The 19,438-nt window shown below is 40.2% G+C and overlaps 2 protein-coding genes across 2 annotated transcripts in view; one reads left to right on the top strand and one right to left on the bottom strand.

Annotated features, from left to right (window-relative positions):
- Window positions 1-4,497: 4,497 nt before the first annotated feature.
- Window positions 4,498-10,302, bottom strand: perp (p53 apoptosis effector related to pmp22). Its single transcript, XM_030772644.1, has 3 exons — window positions 10,011-10,302; window positions 7,096-7,236; window positions 4,498-5,689 (listed from the first exon to the last, which is right to left on the bottom strand). Exons 1-3 carry the CDS (start codon window positions 10,213-10,215, stop codon window positions 5,478-5,480), a joined length of 558 nt encoding a protein of 185 aa, XP_030628504.1. The 5' UTR covers window positions 10,216-10,302; the 3' UTR covers window positions 4,498-5,477.
- A 4,784-nt stretch (window positions 10,303-15,086) lies between these two features.
- The window catches only part of arfgef3 (ARFGEF family member 3), a 46,236-nt gene continuing 41,884 nt past the window's right edge, over window positions 15,087-19,438 (top strand). The window contains exons 1-3 of the mRNA XM_030770565.1: window positions 15,087-15,171; window positions 16,443-16,494; window positions 18,920-19,001. Of these exons, the coding sequence (XP_030626425.1) occupies window positions 15,087-15,171; window positions 16,443-16,494; window positions 18,920-19,001 (219 nt within the window). The remainder of the gene's footprint in view (window positions 15,172-16,442; window positions 16,495-18,919; window positions 19,002-19,438) is intronic.

Below are 19,438 nucleotides of genomic sequence, written 5' to 3' on the forward strand. Positions count from 1 at the left end.
ACAGAGGAGACCTGATTTTAGCAATATTTCTCAGGCGATGGAATCAAGACTGTGTGACTTACTTATGTGAAGTTCAAAGCGTAGTCTAGAGTCCAGAACATCTAGAGTCCTAAAGGCGTAGTTGATGATGAGGATGAGACGTACCAATTTAGAAACTACTATGAAAACATATGATTCATCAGTATTATGATGAAGGAAGTTTTGATCCAACACTTTATGCCACGAAGAGAGTTTTCCTCATTCACTGGTACAGGAGATCTGGGTGTCTTCAGCATAAAAATGAAGATGTCTATGCATAATGTAGCCTAATGGAAACATATCGTACATTCACAAATAGTGGCTGGGGCCTTTATTTACCTCAACTGAAGAAAGAACCTGGCCTTTATTTGAGACAGGCTATTATTAGAGACAGGCCATTATTTAATGCACTCCTATGATCTGCAAGATCATAATGCAAACAAAACGGCACAGATTGTTTTAAGTTTCTGCGCTATTGTAAAAGCTACAACGTGAGATTGTTTAGTTAAACTGATGCAATATGTACATATTGCATAAGCTCGTGTGCAATGCACAGTAGTTTAGCACACAGACCGCACAAAGCCGACGGTTCACAAGCATTCAAACGTTCGACTTTTTGCAGATCATTTAAATGGACCATTATCACCTGAATTTGGAGAGAGAACAAAGAGCACAATTATCGACAGATTAAAACCATCTGTGATTATAGCAAATGATGCAGTAGTTTGCAAAGACCAGTAATTCTATCACGAAATGAAATTGGTGATCATATACTACTGTACCTACGCCATCTAAAATCAGACATTTTTCCCTTCTGTGACGTTTTCAAAGCCCCGTTAAGATGTGCTGTTATATGAAATAACTCATAGAAATAGGAAGGAGAGAGTTTTGGCAGTGATGTCCCTGAATAATAATAACACACACAGTCCTACAGCAACCACAATCCATGTGAGTTAGAACGCTGTCTTTCTGTTAAAGCGTGAAACTAATAGCAGCAGAGTGGTGAGCATAATAACCGTATGCTGTTGATTACTGTATGTTGTTGTACTGATGTAAACAATGCTGCGGAAATAAGAACACTATCTGTCTTTCTGTTAAAGAGTGAAACTAATAGTAACAGAGCGGTGAGCATAATTACTGTATGTTGTTGTACTGATGTAAATAATGCTGTGGAAATAGGAACACTATCGATATGGTATTTCTGTTAAAGAGTGAAACTAATAGTAACAGAGTGGTGAGCATAATTACTGTATGTTGTTGTACTGAGGGAGCATAATTACTGTATGTTGTTGCACTGAGGGAACGTAATTACTGTATGTTCTTGCACTGATGTAAATAATGCTGTGGAAATATGACATTTACCACCTAAGCCTTTCTGTAACTTTTTTTTAAATAATTTTCCCGGCTATAGGTTGAGAATTTACGGTAAGTAGGAAATAGAAATGTCCCAACAGGGACTGTTAGATACAACCCAACCAGTTCAACAAAACATCAACCGAACCAATACAACATAACATCAACCCAACCAATTCAACAAAACATCAACCCAAACAGTTCAACATAACATCAACCCAACCAGTTCAACAAAACATCAACCCAGCCAGTTCAACATAACATCAACCCAAACAGCTCAACAAAACATCAACCCAACCAGTTCAACATAACATCAACCCAAACAGTTCAACATAATATCAACCCAAACAGTTCAGCATAACATCAACCCAACCAGTTCAACATAACATCAACCCAACCAATTCAACATAACATCAGCCCAACCAATTCAACATAACATCAACCCAACCAGTTCAACATAACATCAACCCAACCAGTTCAACAAAACATCAACCCAGCCAGTTCAACATAACATCAACCCAAACAGCTCAACAAAACATCAACCCAACCAGTTCAACATAACATCAACCCAGCCAGTTCAACATAACATCAACCCAACCAGTTCAACATAACATCAACCCAACCAGTTCAACATAACATCAACCCAACCAATACAACATAACATCAACCCAACCAATACAACATAACATCAACCCAACCAATTCAACAAAACATCAACCCAACCAGTTCAACAAAACATCAACCAAACCAATACAACATAACATCAACCCAACCAATTCAACATAACATCAACCCAACCAATACAACATAACATCAACCCAACCAATTCAACATAATATCAACCCAACCAGTTCAACAAAACATCAACCGAGCCAGTTCAACATAACATCAACCCAACCAGTTCAACATAACATCAGAAACACCTGTCTACAGCCCCACAGGTGAACAACTGAGAGTAAACGGACTGCTGTGTTAAAGGCTGCACTGACATCTATACTCAGTATAATATGACAGTACTCATCATGTCTTATTCATACGTCTATAGTTATTCAGTGCAGCAAGCTACACTCATTTATTATAATGTCCCATATCACAACAGTGTGTAGGACCCTGTTCTACCTTGATTACAAACATTCAGTTGCACTACACCTCTGTTGTTTGAATGCAGTGTTTGAGTGATCATATACTGTATGTAAATACTATTGTCTTACATATGTTTTTTGTATCTACTTTATGTGTATACAGTATGTGTAGATGTGTTGTATATTCTGTATGTGTATACAGTATGTGTAGATGTGTTGCATATACAGTATGCGTAGATGTGTTGTATATACTGTATGTATAGATGTGTTGTATGTACTGTATGTGTATACAGTATGTGTTGTATATTCTGTATGTGTTGTATGTGTTGTATATTCTGTATGTGTATACAGTATGTGTAGATGTGTTGTATATACAGTATGTGTAGATGTGTTGTATATACTGTATGTGTTGTATATTCTGTATGTGTATACAGTATGTGTAGATGTGTTGTATATACTGTATGTGTAGATGTGTTGTATATACTGTATGTGTTGTATGTGTTGTATATTCTGTATGTGTATACAGTATGCGTAGATGTGTTGTATATACAGTTTGTGTAGATGTGTTGTATATACTGTATGTGTTGTATGTGTTGTATATTCTGTATGTGTATACAGTATGTGTAGATGTGTTGTATGTACTGTATGTGTATACAGTATGTGTTGTATATACTGTATGTGTATACAGTATGTGTTGTATATACTGTATGTGTATACTGTATGTGTTGTATATACTGTATGTGTATACAGTATGTGTTGTATATACTGTATGTGTATACAGTATGTGTTGTATATACTGTATGTGTATACAGTATGTGTTGTATATACTGTATGTGTATACTGTATGTGTTGTATATACTGTATGTGTATACAGTATGTGTTGTATATACTGTATGTGTATACAGTATGTGTTGTATATACTGTATGTGTATACAGTATGTGTTGTATATACTGTATGTGTATACTGTATGTGTTGTATATACTGTGTGTGTATACTGTATGTGTTGTATATACTGTATGTATATACTGTATGTATATACAGTATGTGTAGATGTGTTGTATATACTGTATGTGTTGTATATTCTGTATGTGTATACAGTATGTGTAGATGTGTTGTATATTCTGTATGTGTAGATGTGTTGTATACACAGTATGTGTAGATGTGTTGTATATACTGTATGTGTTGTATATTCTGTATGTGTTGTATATACTGTATGTGTATACAGTATGTGCAGATGTGTTGTATGTACTGTATGTGTATACAGTATGTGTTGTATATACTGTATGTGTATACAGTATGTGTTGTATATACTGTATGTGTATACTGTATGTGTTGTATATACTGTATGTATATACAGTATGTGTAGATGTGTTGTATATACTGTATGTGTTGTATATTCTGCATGTGTTGTATATACTGTATGTGTATACAGTATGTGTAGATGTGTTGTATGTACTGTATGTGTATACAGTATGTGTTGTATATACTGTATGTGTATACTGTATGTGTTGTATATACTGTATGTGTATACAGTATGTGTAGATGTGTTGTATGTATGTGACTATATAACTAAAACAGACATTACTTCTGTGGAAACGGATTTAGAGGATAGTTCAGGAGATATTTCCAGATTACAGGCTGGTGAGGGATTTACCCCATCAATGATGGCGTTAAAAAGCACTTTAGAGGCCAGGATGTTTTCGGACATGATGATCTAAACATCATGCTCTGGCATCTTTACAGTCATAACTGAATTTAAAGTAAGATACCAAGATCTTTCAAAATCTTGTTGTGGACTTGCAGCTTTAGAGGTTTTCCAAAACTGAAGTCACTTACAATTTAAGTCAACAGTCAACCGAAATATTCCTTGGACATCTGACTGAAAACCAGAAGGCACCAGACGAAGAAATCCAAAAGCCACGCGGCAGTTCACTGAGCCTTAATCAGCACGATGCAGAACTAATGTGACTTTTGATGCTTCAGACTCTAGGGTTAGAGTTAAACAACCTCCAGATCCAACAACATTAAATGAACACTTCTCCATTCAGTTTACTCCCTTTATTTTGTATTAGTTCATGAATCTAACATAGTATAAATCATAATCTTTAAAGCACATAGAAAGGTCAACATTTTAGTCATACATGTAAGAAAAATGTGTGTACAAAAGACCAACAAGAAGGCAGAGGAGGAGACATCTTGGTGTTGCATAGTGAAAATATAATTTCTCTGTCCAATAACCATAAAACCCACAACTTTAATTTGGGACATAAGAACTCAGGAAATCAGGAATTTTGGTTTGTCCAAAACCACACTGAATCACCAGGAATTACTCTTCTATGTACACGGCCATAAACGCCAAGAGCAGCCTCAACCCAAAAAGAAAAAGGAAATTAGTGACAATATATGATGTATTGTCTGTATGTAATTAGGCATACTGAAAATCACTCTTTTCTGTCCATATTTAAAGGGAAAACCAGCTCCTCACTGCACTAAAAAAGGACATGCAGATCACAGCAAATCTCAGAATCTTCACTGAGTCCATTAATCTGCCCTGACCGCGTCCAATTTTAAACGAAATCTGCACAGTGTCGTGGAAAATAAGTGCACTTTGGAAACATTCTTATTACTGTGCAATATAAAAATAAGAAATTAAAAATACAATGCCCTGACCCATGTAGAGCAGAGCTGAATGATAAAAGATTTGGATGAAATACAATGCTCTGTCTCTGAGTTGGTTTTGCATGTTGCGGTGCCATTAGAGCAGCCTCTCTGGGCTGATCATGAATGGATGAGATAAGAAAGCTGTATGAAGACTTGGAAAAGAAATGACATTTGGTTTGTGCCACACTTCACTAAGAGAAATAAAAGCTGTGAAATTTAATGGCCTATTCATGTGTCCTGGTTCCCTATTCAATCAAAATTATCGTCTCCATAGAGTAAGCAAGTCACTACAGGTCCTGGCGCCGTTACAAGCCGGTCCTCAGAACCAGTTCTCAGCCCAGTCACAGGGCGGCCCGCACGGTCTAGGCAGACGTGTAGATGTATTTGGTCTTCGCCAGGCCGGTCAGCTCATCCTCGTAGCGTGGCAGACAACAGAAGAGGATTCCACAGCCAATCATGAGGATGGTGGCACCCCAGCCAAAGCCATAGGCCCATGTGTAGTCATAGTGACCCTCGAAGATCAGCTCGTTAAACTTGACGGGGTAGATAATGAGGGCGATGATCTGGAGAATCACTGGAGGAGCAGAAACAGGACAGTCAGTTAGGAGTCACAGTCAGTTAGGAGTCAGCGCATGAGTCAAAGCCTTATAAAAATCTTATTTATCATAACTGTTCCTATTACAATTTGACAAGGCCAGAGCAAAATCTCAATGAATTTATCGTTAGAAAAAAAGAAATCATGATTTACAGCTGAAGAGTGATGTATTTCAAGAAATGTCCAGCCCCCCTTCTGTGGCAGACAGACTTTAGTGGAACAGTAACAGTGCAGAGTGAAAGCCCAGCCCCACACAAGCATGTGTAAAAGTTCACAGTTATGTGACTCTGGCTTCCAGCAGAAGAGCACAGAGTTCAGCTGAGACAGAGTTTAGGTGATGGCATTAAAACACACAGGTAGTTTAAATAGTGGTATTAAAACACACAGACGGTTTAGGTGTTGGTATTAATATCACCTGTGACATGTTATGATCTAGTACACGACTAGATGATAAAGGACTGTGATAAATTTAACATCATGGAGTCTGTGTTGTGTCATCCTGTTAATCAGTGTCAAAACAGACACATGCTCCTACACACAGTTCTTTATCCCAGAGGACCTGATGATTCATGCTCTCTGGGCAGGGCTTCATCTCCTCCGCCACCCTGGTCTCAAACGATTAAAACACACCAGATTACACCTCGATCTACATAACCACCTCCGCCGAAAACTGGAGAGAGACGCTGAATCGGCGTTCAGGCTCTCTGTTTCAGACCAGAAGTCTTACATTTGCTTCTGGGACAGCAGTTTTAGGGACAGATTTCAAAGCAAATCACCACAGTGCCTGTGGTTTAGGCCAGGCCAGGTAAGATTCACATTTCAGACAGACCCCCTGATGCAGGAGTTAGAGGTTTTCTGGTCCTGGCTGGGTGTCGGCCTGCTCTAAGTGCCCAGGCATGTCTAGAGGTTGGGTTAATGGGAAGGAAGGGAGAGGGAGGGATGACTCAGTCAACAGGCATTTCCCTGCTGCCACGGTAACAGCATGACTCAATACAAACAACCCTCACACGCTTCGCCTCAGGCTGTGGCTAACATGAGCTGATCAATTGTAACAGTGGTATTTGTTCATAGTTGCAAAAAAATAGTAACTTACCAAAAGATTATCTAATATTATTAAAGCACTTAAGCACATGCAACATTAGGCATAATGAATGACTCAACATATAAATTCATTTAATAGGGTTTGATGTATTAAATCATTTTATGCTTTTAATAAAGTGGGATCAGTCAAATATGAGCATCTGACACACATTCAGTGTCTGCCATTCAGAAAATGACACAGTCTGTGTGTGTGTGTCAGACACTTTTAACCGCCTGACAGACGTCACACACCCTCGACAATGCTGCACTCCACCCCTGTCCCTCTGCATTGGAAAAGCTCTTACCAGCCAGGATGAGTAGGCCTCCGATAAAAGGCAACAGGGGGATGTTCAGACTGCAGCAGAGAGCCACGCAGGAGATGATGAAGGCTATGATGAGGATGATGAGGCCGATGATCATGAGAGCAGCCACTGCCTGGGCCCAAGCTGCAGAGAGACACAGACAGAAACGTGAGAAACCTGAGTGTGGGTGTGCACACGGTGTCTGCCTCCTAAAACAAAAGGCAGGAAATAATGCAGTTTTCTGTAGGTCTGGGTTTTTGTTTTTTTTTCGTCGCTAGTACTGCTTGTTTGTTTTTAAATTGGACTCAAGTTTTGGAGACCGCTGGGCTGTGGACTTGAGTAACATTAAAAATTTTAAAAACACTTCCAATATTACCTTTCTGTGTTATACAATATTTTACCTTTCTGAGATGTATATTTTTTTTTACCAAGCAATGGTTGTAAACAAACAAATCCAGTCTTGGATTGACATTGCTTGTCAAACATTAGTTCATGTTGAACAATGTTTCTCTTTTCCCACACAAGACCACAAGACCACCTCCCCCCCTCTCCCCTGAGCCTCCTTGTGACCCCGCCCCCTCCACCGACACAGCACGCTGCTGGCCTCCATCACCTCCGCCTGGCCTCAGTCCGTCCCACTGAGGAGGAGGTGAGGGACCTGGTGGAGTAACCAGATGGCTGCTCACAGTAATAACTGTCACCTGCATATTCTATGTCCATGACATATTTCTGACATAAGACAAGCTTCACTGTCCAAGTATACACATTGGTTACACTGTGTTGTCTGAAACAAGCTGTAGATTTGCTTGGTTTTTAAACTGGACCCTAAAGTTCGTTTGTAATATAATCCACTGAATCAAACAGTGCTTTCTGAATGCAAGAAAAGAATTCTATGAACATTAGAACTCTGCTGGGACGATATACAGTCATAATAGTGTGTGAAGTATTTCTCATCAATGTTCCACAAAGAGAACACACTCTGAAAACTTCACCTCGCCTACTAACACAAAATGGCAGACAACACCCTGGCCTGGGGCAGAAGTCAGTCGATCACTCATCTGTGAGAGGGAGAAAAAACCTGCCAGTCAGACGGGTTCCTCTTGCGTTTACGCCTACATTTATCTTTTGAAGTTCCAGATGAGGCGAATCAGAAGACTGAGAAACCCCCTGCCCCTCAACAAAAACACACAATGTCTCAGTCAAACTGATTTCTATAGGATGGGTAGCTGTTTACACTATATAAAAACAGCACCTGCAATTTACAAATACTCCCAGTTTTCTGTAGCATGGCTGTTGAAAATCTTATTAATGAAGTGCAACCTCTAAGTTACCGGAGATGTGCTCAGTTTGACAGCTGAAACACAGGAGAAGGATTCATTCTCGCTCAGGGAGTGGCAGATCCACACCTTGATGAAGTCACATGAAGTTCCAGGTGTGTCTCTGCTGCATTCACAACATGTGCAATAGAGCCATGTCTGATCTTTTTATTGTGCGATCTAACCATCAGGACTAATAAAGTTATACAGCACAGTTACATAACTACATCACAGTTATAAGCAGTTCAAACTTATTAGTCTTTAAAGGCTTTCTAGACTAGGGGTCGGGCATCCATCTGGGTGTAAATTTCTATTTTGTCCTGAGCATTTTAAAGACGTTGAATGAAAAAGAATGTATCTCACGGCTACACAACTAATACTGACCAACTCTTCCTCTGATATTAATGTTAATTAGTGATTATTGCATGGATAAGTTAACGCTAATAGTAATAATACTGCTACTAATCTGATCATAAATCCTTAATTCTATATGGGAACGAATTAAGTCAACGTGTTATTGCTTGAGATTCATTCATTACACATACAACATCTTACTTTATATCCTTGTTTTTGAAATTAGGCTATCACATAATTAAGGTAGTCAAAATAAGGGCTACATCATGTCAAATATTGAACTACACGGTTAAACACACTGACTAAGGTCGATGAAGTGATGTAGCTTGCATGAGGCACATGGTTAAAGAGGACCAGTTATCCTAACCAGACCAGTTATCGTGTAGATCTATATGTCAAAATGGTCAGTCTGTACCCTCCTGTATCGGTGTGGGAATCACCACTGTGCGACGACAAGTCAAACCGTGCACAACAACATTATCGGCACACCAAAGTATGATAACATAAAAGTATATAAATGAATATTGTGAACTAAAACTAATGCTTTTACAGAGCTCTGCAAGTCCCCGAGGCAATCTAAAGAGTTTAAATGCGACTCCACAAAACTGCTCCTTACTTACTAAACTCTTATTAAATATTCATAAGCGAACATGAGGAGATAAAACTATTTAGAGGAAAAAGTGGGAAAAAGGCGTGTATTTCTGTTTTTGTTCTCCTCAATTCCACAAATTGTTTTTTATTTGTTTTAATCTGTTAATCCATGTTTACTGTGTTGTAAACCAATGTGTTGTTTACCTCATACAGAACTTTAGCCTACACGGTACAGCGTTAAAGAACGTTGCCTTTTAAATGTTTCCAGGAGGCCGTGCCTGAAGGTGGTCACATTCCCTTCAATTGTCTATACCTTTCCTTTGAGTAGGCTAATTTAGGCCCGTACTCACGCACTCAGATGACAAAATTAGCTCGCCGTCTGAAACTCGTTGGGAAATAAGAATCATATTTGAGGTAGGCTATTTACCCTTTCAAAGCACCTGCAGCTCTTGATCCGATCTAATAAAAGACGCCACTTCAAGTTTTAGCTCGAACAGTTAGCTTTGTCGCTCACAGCTGGAGCGCAAATATGAAACTATAGGCACGGAAAGGTCACTCTGGTTGATACTTTTCAAGTCACCTTGAACTTTGACATTAATTTAATATAGATATCACACATTTCATCGTCGTAACGGAAATGGTGGTTGTTATACTCACAGTATTCCATTAGAGATTTGCAATTCCAGTCGTTATTTCGGCCTCGGCAGTGCTCCCACATATTTGCGTAATGGCTTTTGGCGTCCTCGTCTTCCACCCATCCACGCTGTGCGGCTATAGCAATAATATCAAATATGATCGCGAAAAGCAGCAAAAGCGGCAAGATCCACCTGCACCTGGGGTACGCAATCCCGCAACGAAACATGGTCAGTGCTGAACTGTAACTGCCTGTTCTAGCCGAAGTTCACACAGCGTTTGACTAGCGTCGCAGCGAGCCGCGGTCTCATAACTATGCAAGTGCTCCACCCAACCCTGTAACCTGATCCGTACAAAAAAAAAAAACCCGTTTGAAGACCTGCAGGCTCGGGCTGTTTTCAGGGACAGACACACCCTTACATGCCCATTCCATAATACGTTCTTTGTCACCCACTAGAGTCCACGATACCGTGGTAACGACCTGCTGTAAATCGTAAGTGAAGGTGTTAGTGTAGATGCGATGAGACAAAAAAGTTAGAAAGTGTTTGTGTGTGTGTGTGTGTGTGTGTGTAGCTCACTGTGTGTGTATATGCGTGTGAAACTCACAGGTGACAGAATAGAGCATATTGCTGAGTGTTTAATCCCATATAAACGCGCCTGTGCTGGTATCATACAATCTCTCGTTTCGTTAAGAGCTCAGACGTTATTATTAAAGTAATAGCGACGAAAACCTTCCACATAATCCTCGGTGGTTTTATTGGATTGTCTCAGAAACTGTTCATACAATTTGATAGTTTTATACTATTATAAAATATAACATATATAGTTTTTCCTCTGAGGGGAAATACAAACGCACATTCCTCATTCTACACTTAATTTGCACATTTTTTAGAGCTTTATTGTAAATTCTACTGTATTCTATTTTTTTTATTATTTATTTATCTAGCGGTTTAGTAGTTTTTGGGTATTTCAAATAGTGTTTCCTTTTTACCTACCTCACGGTGTGGTTTTGGTGTGCATTATGTGTGTTTTGGTGTAAGTTATGTGTGTTTTTGTGATTTATGTGAATTGCTGCTGTAACACTGCAATTTCCCCCTGGGGATCAATAAAGTAATCTATCTATCTGTCTGTCTATCTATCTATCTATCTATCTATCTGTCTATCTATCTGTCTATCTGTCTATCTATCTATCTATCTATCTATCTATCTATCTGTCTATCTATCTGTCTATCTGTCTATCTATCTATCTGTCTATCTATCTATCTATCTATCTATCTATCTATCTATCTATCTATCTATCTGTCTATCTATCTATCTATCTATCTATCTATCTATCTATCTATCTATCTGTCTATCTATCTATCTATCTATCTATCTATCTATCTATCTGTCTGTCTATCTATCCATACACAAACTCAACATCATGGTACTTATTTCACGTCAAAATATAAAAATAATACTATGAATGAACACTAATAATCAATGTAGAAATATAAATGATATAAAATGTAAATGTATTTGCCAGATGAATTTTCTGTAAAGCCAATGAAATGATGATTGAGGCTAACCCTGAGATTACCCCAGACTAACCCTGGGATTACCAACACTCTTGTGCATGGGTGTGTGATTGAATCACACGTGCCAAAAAAAACAAACTATAGAGGTGCCATATTACACTCAGCTATGATTCACTGTATGCAAAGTTCTCAGTAATACCACAACAGGTATTTTAATGGCTGTTTTGTATCAGATACTCTGACATTCAAATTTCGATCAGTGTAATTCTCTGTATTAGTGTAATTATCATTCCCAGACCACTGCTCTGGTGTATGATAGAAAGGTGGCTTTATTCGCTGATATTCTCCATGCCAACACATGTTCAATAATGTCTCATGAAATGCGCAGACTTAAAGGAGTTCCTTTAAATGTTGACTTCCATAATTAATGTTCTCAGCCATTCTCTATTCTCTATCTGTCCCTCAGTGTATGTCATGATTCCCTTTTCTCCGTTGTTTGATAACTGTTTTCATGCTTACTTCACCAGTAACGTTTTCGTGCATTTTCTCTATCTTGCTGTGTTGTATTCTTTAATCTTTTCAGATTCTGTGTTTTGTTGTTTATTAGTGACTCCCAGAAGAGACAAGTCAGCACATGAGGCCCAGCCCAGGGTGACTCCACAGAGCCTCACACATCACAGGCGTGTTTAGGCCTGATTCCTCAGAGGTGGAAGCACACACTTCATTGTTGTAAATGCTAGTTCATTTCGCTAAGACAGCCACAGCACTGTCACATGTTCCTTTGGAGTCACATGTTCAGAGGACATTACAGATGTTGGCAGAACTATGGATTGTACATCTAACACTGGCAGTTAACTTCCTCTCTCAATTCGTACATACACCGAGAGCCCAGTTTAGTAGAGATACCAGTCGATTACAGGGTTGCTCCCCATTCACTCCCCTGAATGCTTCAGGCCTGAATGCTTCAGGGGATTGTTCTACAAGGTGCTGAACGTATTCCACAGGGATATGTCTGCTCCATCAGCTCCCAAAGATGCTTGACTGGGTTGAGGTCTGGGCCACCCAGGCAAAGTGAAGTTGCCATCACGTTCCCGAAACTGTTGTGAGACCATATATACTCTATAGTCTGATACTTTATTCTACTGCATTTATCTATGTAGACAAAAGGGAAACTAGAGTTTGACAGGATGGGGAAAGAGGCAAACAATTACCATGACAATTTGGTCTGAGCACTTTGATAATGATAATTACTTCTTGCAAACATAAGTTTGTATAAAAAATAGGAATGCCAAATAAAATGGAAAAACAAACTGATTGTGTTTATTTTCAATCAATAAAATATGACTTCAATATGACTTTTTCAGGAACCCTTACAAATGACCTGTCGTTCATTCATTCACTCTAAGCTGCTTATCCAAATTAGGGTCACAGCATTCATCGAGTGAAAGGCGGGGAAACACCCTGGACAGGTCGCCAGTCCATCACAGGGCAGATACACAGGACGGGTTACCAGTTCATCGCAGGGCAGATACACAGACTAACACACGACTAGGGGCAAATTAGTGTCTCCAATTCACTTGACTTACATGTCTTTGGACTGTGGGAGGAAACTGGACCTCCCAGAGGAAACCCACGCAGACACGCAGTAGAACATGCAAACTCCACACAGAACGGACCCTGGCTGTCTGGCCGGGAATCAAACCCAGGACCTTCTTGCTGTGAGGTAAGCCACCCACTTGCCAATCCACTGTGCTACCGTGCGTCACTCAGCGTTACTGATGGTAAAACCAAAGTGGATCAAATTACAGGTGTTTCACAAAAATGTGTATGATCATTAAAATTTCAGTCATCTCCACACCGTTCCTCTGACACCGGATCAGACCGTCCCAAACAGTTTACACCATATCCCGACTCTGACTTCCCCATGAACAGGATTCAGGATTTGTCAGAACGGTTGGTGTTTGCTCTCTACTCAGTTGTAAAGAAGTGGTGTTTTCATGTCCACTGGAGCCGCCTGCCTTCTTGTTTTTCGCTGACGTGAGCAGAACCTACTGTTATGATTCATCTGTTGGACAACAACCAACAAATTGTGCAACTTGCTTGATTCTTGTCAGCTTTCTTATGACCTCTGTCATCAACCTACTATTTTGTGTCATTCTAGGTAAACTTAGATACCACAGGACATGAGAAACCCAGAAGACCTGTCACCTTTGAAATCTTGGACTCAGCTCTTGTGGGCCATTCTCAACATTCAACAATAACTGGCTTCCTGAATGCTTGTCTGAGTGCCTAAGAAAACAAATCACAGCCATGGTACTAACGGCATTTGGGGGGATCCAGTTTTGCAAAGAATGGCATGTAACTAATGACCTGCCCATGAGATGTAGCCCGTTTCAATCTTCTATGAGTCCCTTTCACTCTTTCATGAACTAAGCATCGGACACTGATGCACTGTTTATGTTTTGAGCACACATGCTTATTAAAGTTCTCAAGCGGTTACATCCCGCGACCGTAATTAGGATAAGCGGCTTAGAAAATGAATGAATGAATGAATGAAAGTGGTTACACTAACAGACATAAGAAATGCTTGATAATGTGCTCGGGTACAGTTGCAGAATAGCTCAATTTTACCTACTCTGAACACACAGATTCATCCAGGACACGACAGAGAGTGCAACTGCAATCAAAAATGGGCACATATCCAACCATACATTTTCCTTTTACAGAATATATTTTTCTTCTGCGATTCCAGTTTAACTGAATGGTCAAATGGTAGCGAGCGTCTGCTGGTCCGTAATGAACATCTGCTTATTTGTGCCAGCTCACACACAGTCCCGATCATGGATATGGCTTTCGAAGAGACCGTACTGTCTATACCGCAAGAACAGGGCAAGCGATTGGAAACAGCCGAGCGTTGCCTCCACCACAGCACCGGATAATTCCTGTCGCGCGCTCTACGAGGTAAAACCTGCGACAGGATGGCAACAGGCAGGCCGAAACGTTCTCTGTCGGTGCGAAGCAATATACTAAATGGATTTGCAGATGAACAACTTGATTAGGACAAGAGATGTGTCCGTCAGTTCCAAGTTGCTGAGCTCTTTAAGTGTCAAAACAGAACAAAAACGTCAAGCCTCTCATGACAACACATGCCTGTTCTAAATCTAAATTTGGGTTTCTTGTGTAGCCATGGCAATTCTAGAATCACATCCGTTCCATGGATTACGGCAAATCCAGAGCCGCAGTTTCAGTTCTATCCGCTTTTCCTTATCGAATTAAAGGAAGTGGGCCGCGCGTGTGGGGAGGCAATTCCTGTTAATTCTAATGCAAATACGGATATTTGATTACAGCAGTTTTCTCAGCGAATACTTTTGTTTTCATTAAAACAGGGATGCAGTTAGATTTATATTAAAATGGCAGGTCATTTGTAAACAAACGCCACATTTTCACTTAGGCTACGGAATTGACGTATGGTCTGACATCACCGTCTTGGGAGTGAATCATCCTTACGATAGGGATGCTGTTTGATTAGGCGATTGATCACATATATTTCTACGTATTCCATTACAAACATAATTGTCACGCTATGGAGGAAATACTGCGAAAGCTTCAGAGGGAGGCGTCTGGAGGTAAATACAGACCAATTCGAGATGCCTGTGTTTTGGCCTATGGTAAGTGCTTTGCATTTTACACCTGTCACTGCGCCTGTCTAGTCAGGGTTTATTATAAAGACGAAACATCCTCACCTAAATAGTCCACAACGTGTGACAAGATCTACAAACTTCATTGTTAAGTGTGTTAATGCAAACCGAGAGGGCAACATTCTAACAGTTCTATGTAGTTACGTGTCTCACTATAAGAATGACAGTCTTGTAAACTGCAACTACTTTGCTACAGATACTCTAGTCTGCATTTCTAGCAGCACGAGAAACAGTAATTGACATCCCTTTCAGGTTATTTCGTATTTTCACATGCTTATAGTTGTGTGGTATTTTACAGATTATAGTTTCCTTAATCTCATCTGTGTTTAGAGTCTGAGAGAATAACTTTCTGAATGTTTCTCTAATTTTATTGTTTAGATAGACTGCTTGTAAGGAAATAACAGGAGGGAGCTTGCAAAACGGTGTTTTTCGCAGTAGATGTATTAATAAGATTACGTCTCAGTGCAGCGCTCTGCATAAGGACCACCGTCTGGTCTCTGTAGACCTGCTGCAGTCTATCACATTTCTAATTTTCTGTCTGTGAAATACGACATGTTCTAATGTAATGAACAACTTTACTGTTAATTTGACTTTGTTTGAATTTGACTGTTTTAGTATACTTTTAATTTTCTCCACTTAGTGCCGTACAACAGCGAATCAAATGAATAGGGTAGCTTTCCACGCCGAGAATGAATGAATAACTTCATCACAGTTAGTGCCAGTGACTATAGTGAACGCCAGATACTCTTACAAAGTTGACCACAGGCAAAGTTTACATTGCAGTTAAAGAGGGCAGTTTCCCTCTGTGGTGTTCATTTCAGGAAGAATTTATGAAAGAATTCATGAAAGCTAAAGCTAAATTATAATATTTTAATTATTAAACATAATGATTATATTATATATACTCCCCTGAACAAGTGGCTTTAGGAAACAGCAGTAAAGTCAATCAGAATTGAGAACATTGTGAAATGTAATGGTTTACGGTCAGTAGCTGAATTATTGATACATGACTGTGTAGTGTGTATGAAATGCAATGATGCACTGCACTGTTTATAAGGATAGTGAATCTACTACAGATTTGAGCTGTTTGGCAGTCCAGTCCCAGGGTCCTCTCTTGGTGAACTGATTATAACACTGTGGATATTTTAACTATGATAACAGTGTTCATACCTGTGCTATGAGGGTGGCATGCTTCTTACTTATTTTCAGTACTAGCATCCTTTTTGTGTTTTATTGTATAGAAACCTTTGAAACAGAGAGTGGCTCTGTCAAGATTTCTCCATCTAAACTCAGGTAAGTGATTAATTAACAACAACAACAACAAAAGTAACAATAATTGGAAACGTTTCGTAAATCCAAACTGTTGCATAATAATTTCTGAAGGATCTGCTCACCCACAGTGACACCTGTTACTTTAGAGACCTGCCAGTGATGTTTTGGCGTCGTAGGTTCTGCTTGTTTGTGATCTAAGGGCTATAAATGCTTCAGAGTGTTCCTGATCAGTTAGAGTGAAGATGTGTGTGTGTGTGTGTGTGTGTGTGTGTGTGGGGGGGGGGGGGGGGGTCAGATGAGGACGGTCGTTATGAAACAGGGGACTGTTCTTTGTCATTTCTTTTTGAGGGTCAGTTTGTTGGACTTTGAAAGGGCTCTGAGTGAATGAATGAAAAGGACAGTCTGGTCCTTACAGCTGCAGAGTTTCCTCTGTGTCTGACTGAGTCCTCCTCTCCTGTCTTAGACTCTGAGGAGTCATGTGCAGAGTCGTGTGCAGAAACAGAGCTTATTTTAGGTTTATTAAGATTTAGTGTAGAGTCCCTTACACAGGTATAAGTTTAAGTTTCAAGTTTAAGTTTATTTAAAGCCCAATATCACTGTTGACAGTCTCAAAGGGCTTTACATGCCCACAGGATTACAACAAACAGAGCAAGGTGGCACCCCCTGACTTGATCCTCATAGCGGGTAAGAAAAAACTCCTCAAAAACCTCAGATGCTAGGGAAAAATAGGAGAAACCTTGAGAAGGACCACAGAGAGAGGAGACCCATTCTAGGCCAGCCAGGCGTGCAGTAGGTGCCAACCCAGTTGGCAAATTACAAACAACACAGTGATAATGAACATGAAAACACAACTAGTAGGCAGTATGAAGAATGAGAAGACAGCATGGGGCTCAGCTGGGGTGGACGACACAGCCACAGCAGCGCAGGAAGCCACGAAGCCGCAGCAGCCATCGGGATGACGATGAAGAGAGAGATGACAGGGAGGGAGGGGGGGCACACTGTATATGTGTATAATGTGGTTTATATGTATGTATATATGTGTATATGTATATGTGATACTTTAACAGATCAGATTATCCATGGCAAAATAGCAGGTGTCCAAGCACAACAGTAACTTTAAATTGGTGACTTCAAATGATAGCAGAGAAATTTGGATGACTCAAGATAACTGTGTAATGACACACAAGACTTTTTAAAAATAATTACTCAAGAATATTCAAGTCTCTGGCTCTGTTTGTTTTTAAGTGCTAGACTATGGTATGTAATGGCCGGTTTACCTCTGAGGCGTCAGGTCTCTGTGGAGTCAGGTCTCTGTGGAGTCAGGTCTCTGAAGAGTCAGGTCTCTGTGGAGTCAGTTCTCTGAAAAGACAGGTATCTGTGGAGTCAGGTCTCTGTGGAGTCAGGTCTCTGAGGAGTCAGGTCTCTGAAGAGTCAGGTCTCTGTGGAGTCAGGTCTCTGTGGAGTCAGGTCTCTGAGGAGTCAGGTATCTGAGGAGTCAGGTCTCTGTGGAGTCGGGTCTCTGAGGAGTTGGGTCTCTGAGGAGTCAGGTCTCTGTGGAGTCAGGTCTCTGTGGAGTCAGGTATCTGTGGAGTCCTAGAAAAAGCTAATCTTGGCAGGGAGTATGTTCTAGCTGTGTGTGGTGTGTATGGAGTGTATGGAGTGTATGGAGTGTTTGTGTGTATGGAGTGTATGGAGTGTTTGTGTGTATGGAGTGTGTGGAGTGTTTGTGTGTATGAAGTGTACGGAGTGTTTGTGTGTATGGAGTGTATGGAGTGTTTGTGTGTATGGAGTGTGTGGAGTGTTTGTGTGTATGGAGTGTATGGAGTGTTTGTGTGTATGGAGTGTGTGGAGTGTTTGTGTGTATGGAGTGTATGTGTGTATGGAGTGTGTGGAGTGTTTGTGTGTATGGAGTGTATGGAGTGTTTGTGTGTATGGAGTGTATGGAGTGTTTGTGTGTATGGAGTGTATGTGTGTATGGAGTGTGTGGAGTGTATGGAGTGTTTGTGTGTATGGAGTGTGTGGAGTGTGTGGAGTGTGTGGAGTGTATGAAGTGTGTGGAGTGTGTGGAGTGTATGAAGTGTATGGAGTGTATGGAGTGTTTGTGTGTGGGCTCTGAGCTGACACTCAGAGAAACAGAGAAAATGCTGTTACGCATGTGGTGGATTCCTCCGCTGTTCATCAGACCAAAATTCCTTAAAAACACAGGGTGTCTGTTTTTGGACATTGTCTCACCGGACTGCTAAACATCTTTGCCAGTATGCTTTTGTTTTGATCTATGATTATTTTCTGTTAGCTCAGTAATGGAAACCACACCAGCTGATCAGGGATCAGTGACAGGTGTGAACGTGTTAAATCTTTTTTCTTTTTTTTTTAACCTTTTGAGTGGCATAAGCTGGTTTGTGATCTATTTTTTGACGTGCTGACAGTAAGAATTTTGTCTTTGTAGGGAGAGATGCCTGTTCCCTCTTCAACTTGCTCTGGAGTCCAAAAACATCAAACTGGCCCAGATGGCACTCACAGGAATGCAGGTACGACAGTCAGCTCATTAGACCACAAACTGTCCAAAGGCCTCATTCACGGAGCCAGACTGCTTGTGTTACATTAAGGGCTGTTATTTGAGGACCAATCTGCTTGTGTTACATTAAGGGCTGTTATTTGAGGACCAATCTGCCTGTGTTACATTAAGGGCTGTTATTTGAGGACCAATCTGCTTGTGTTACATTAAGGGCTGTTATTTGAGGACCAATCTGCCTGTGTTACATTAAGGGCTGTTATTTGAGGACCAATCTGCTTGTGTTACATTAAGGGCTGTTATTTGAGGACCAATCTGCCTGTGTTACATTAAGGGCTGTTATTTGAGGACCAATCTGCTTGTGTTACATTAAGGGCTGTTATTTGAGGACCAATCTGCCTGTGTTACATTAAGGGCTGTTATTTGAGGACCAATCTGCCTGTGTTACATTAA

This window comes from Chanos chanos, chromosome 4 (genome assembly GCF_902362185.1).
Source record: "Chanos chanos chromosome 4, fChaCha1.1, whole genome shotgun sequence".
NCBI lineage: Eukaryota > Metazoa > Chordata > Actinopteri > Gonorynchiformes > Chanidae > Chanos > Chanos chanos.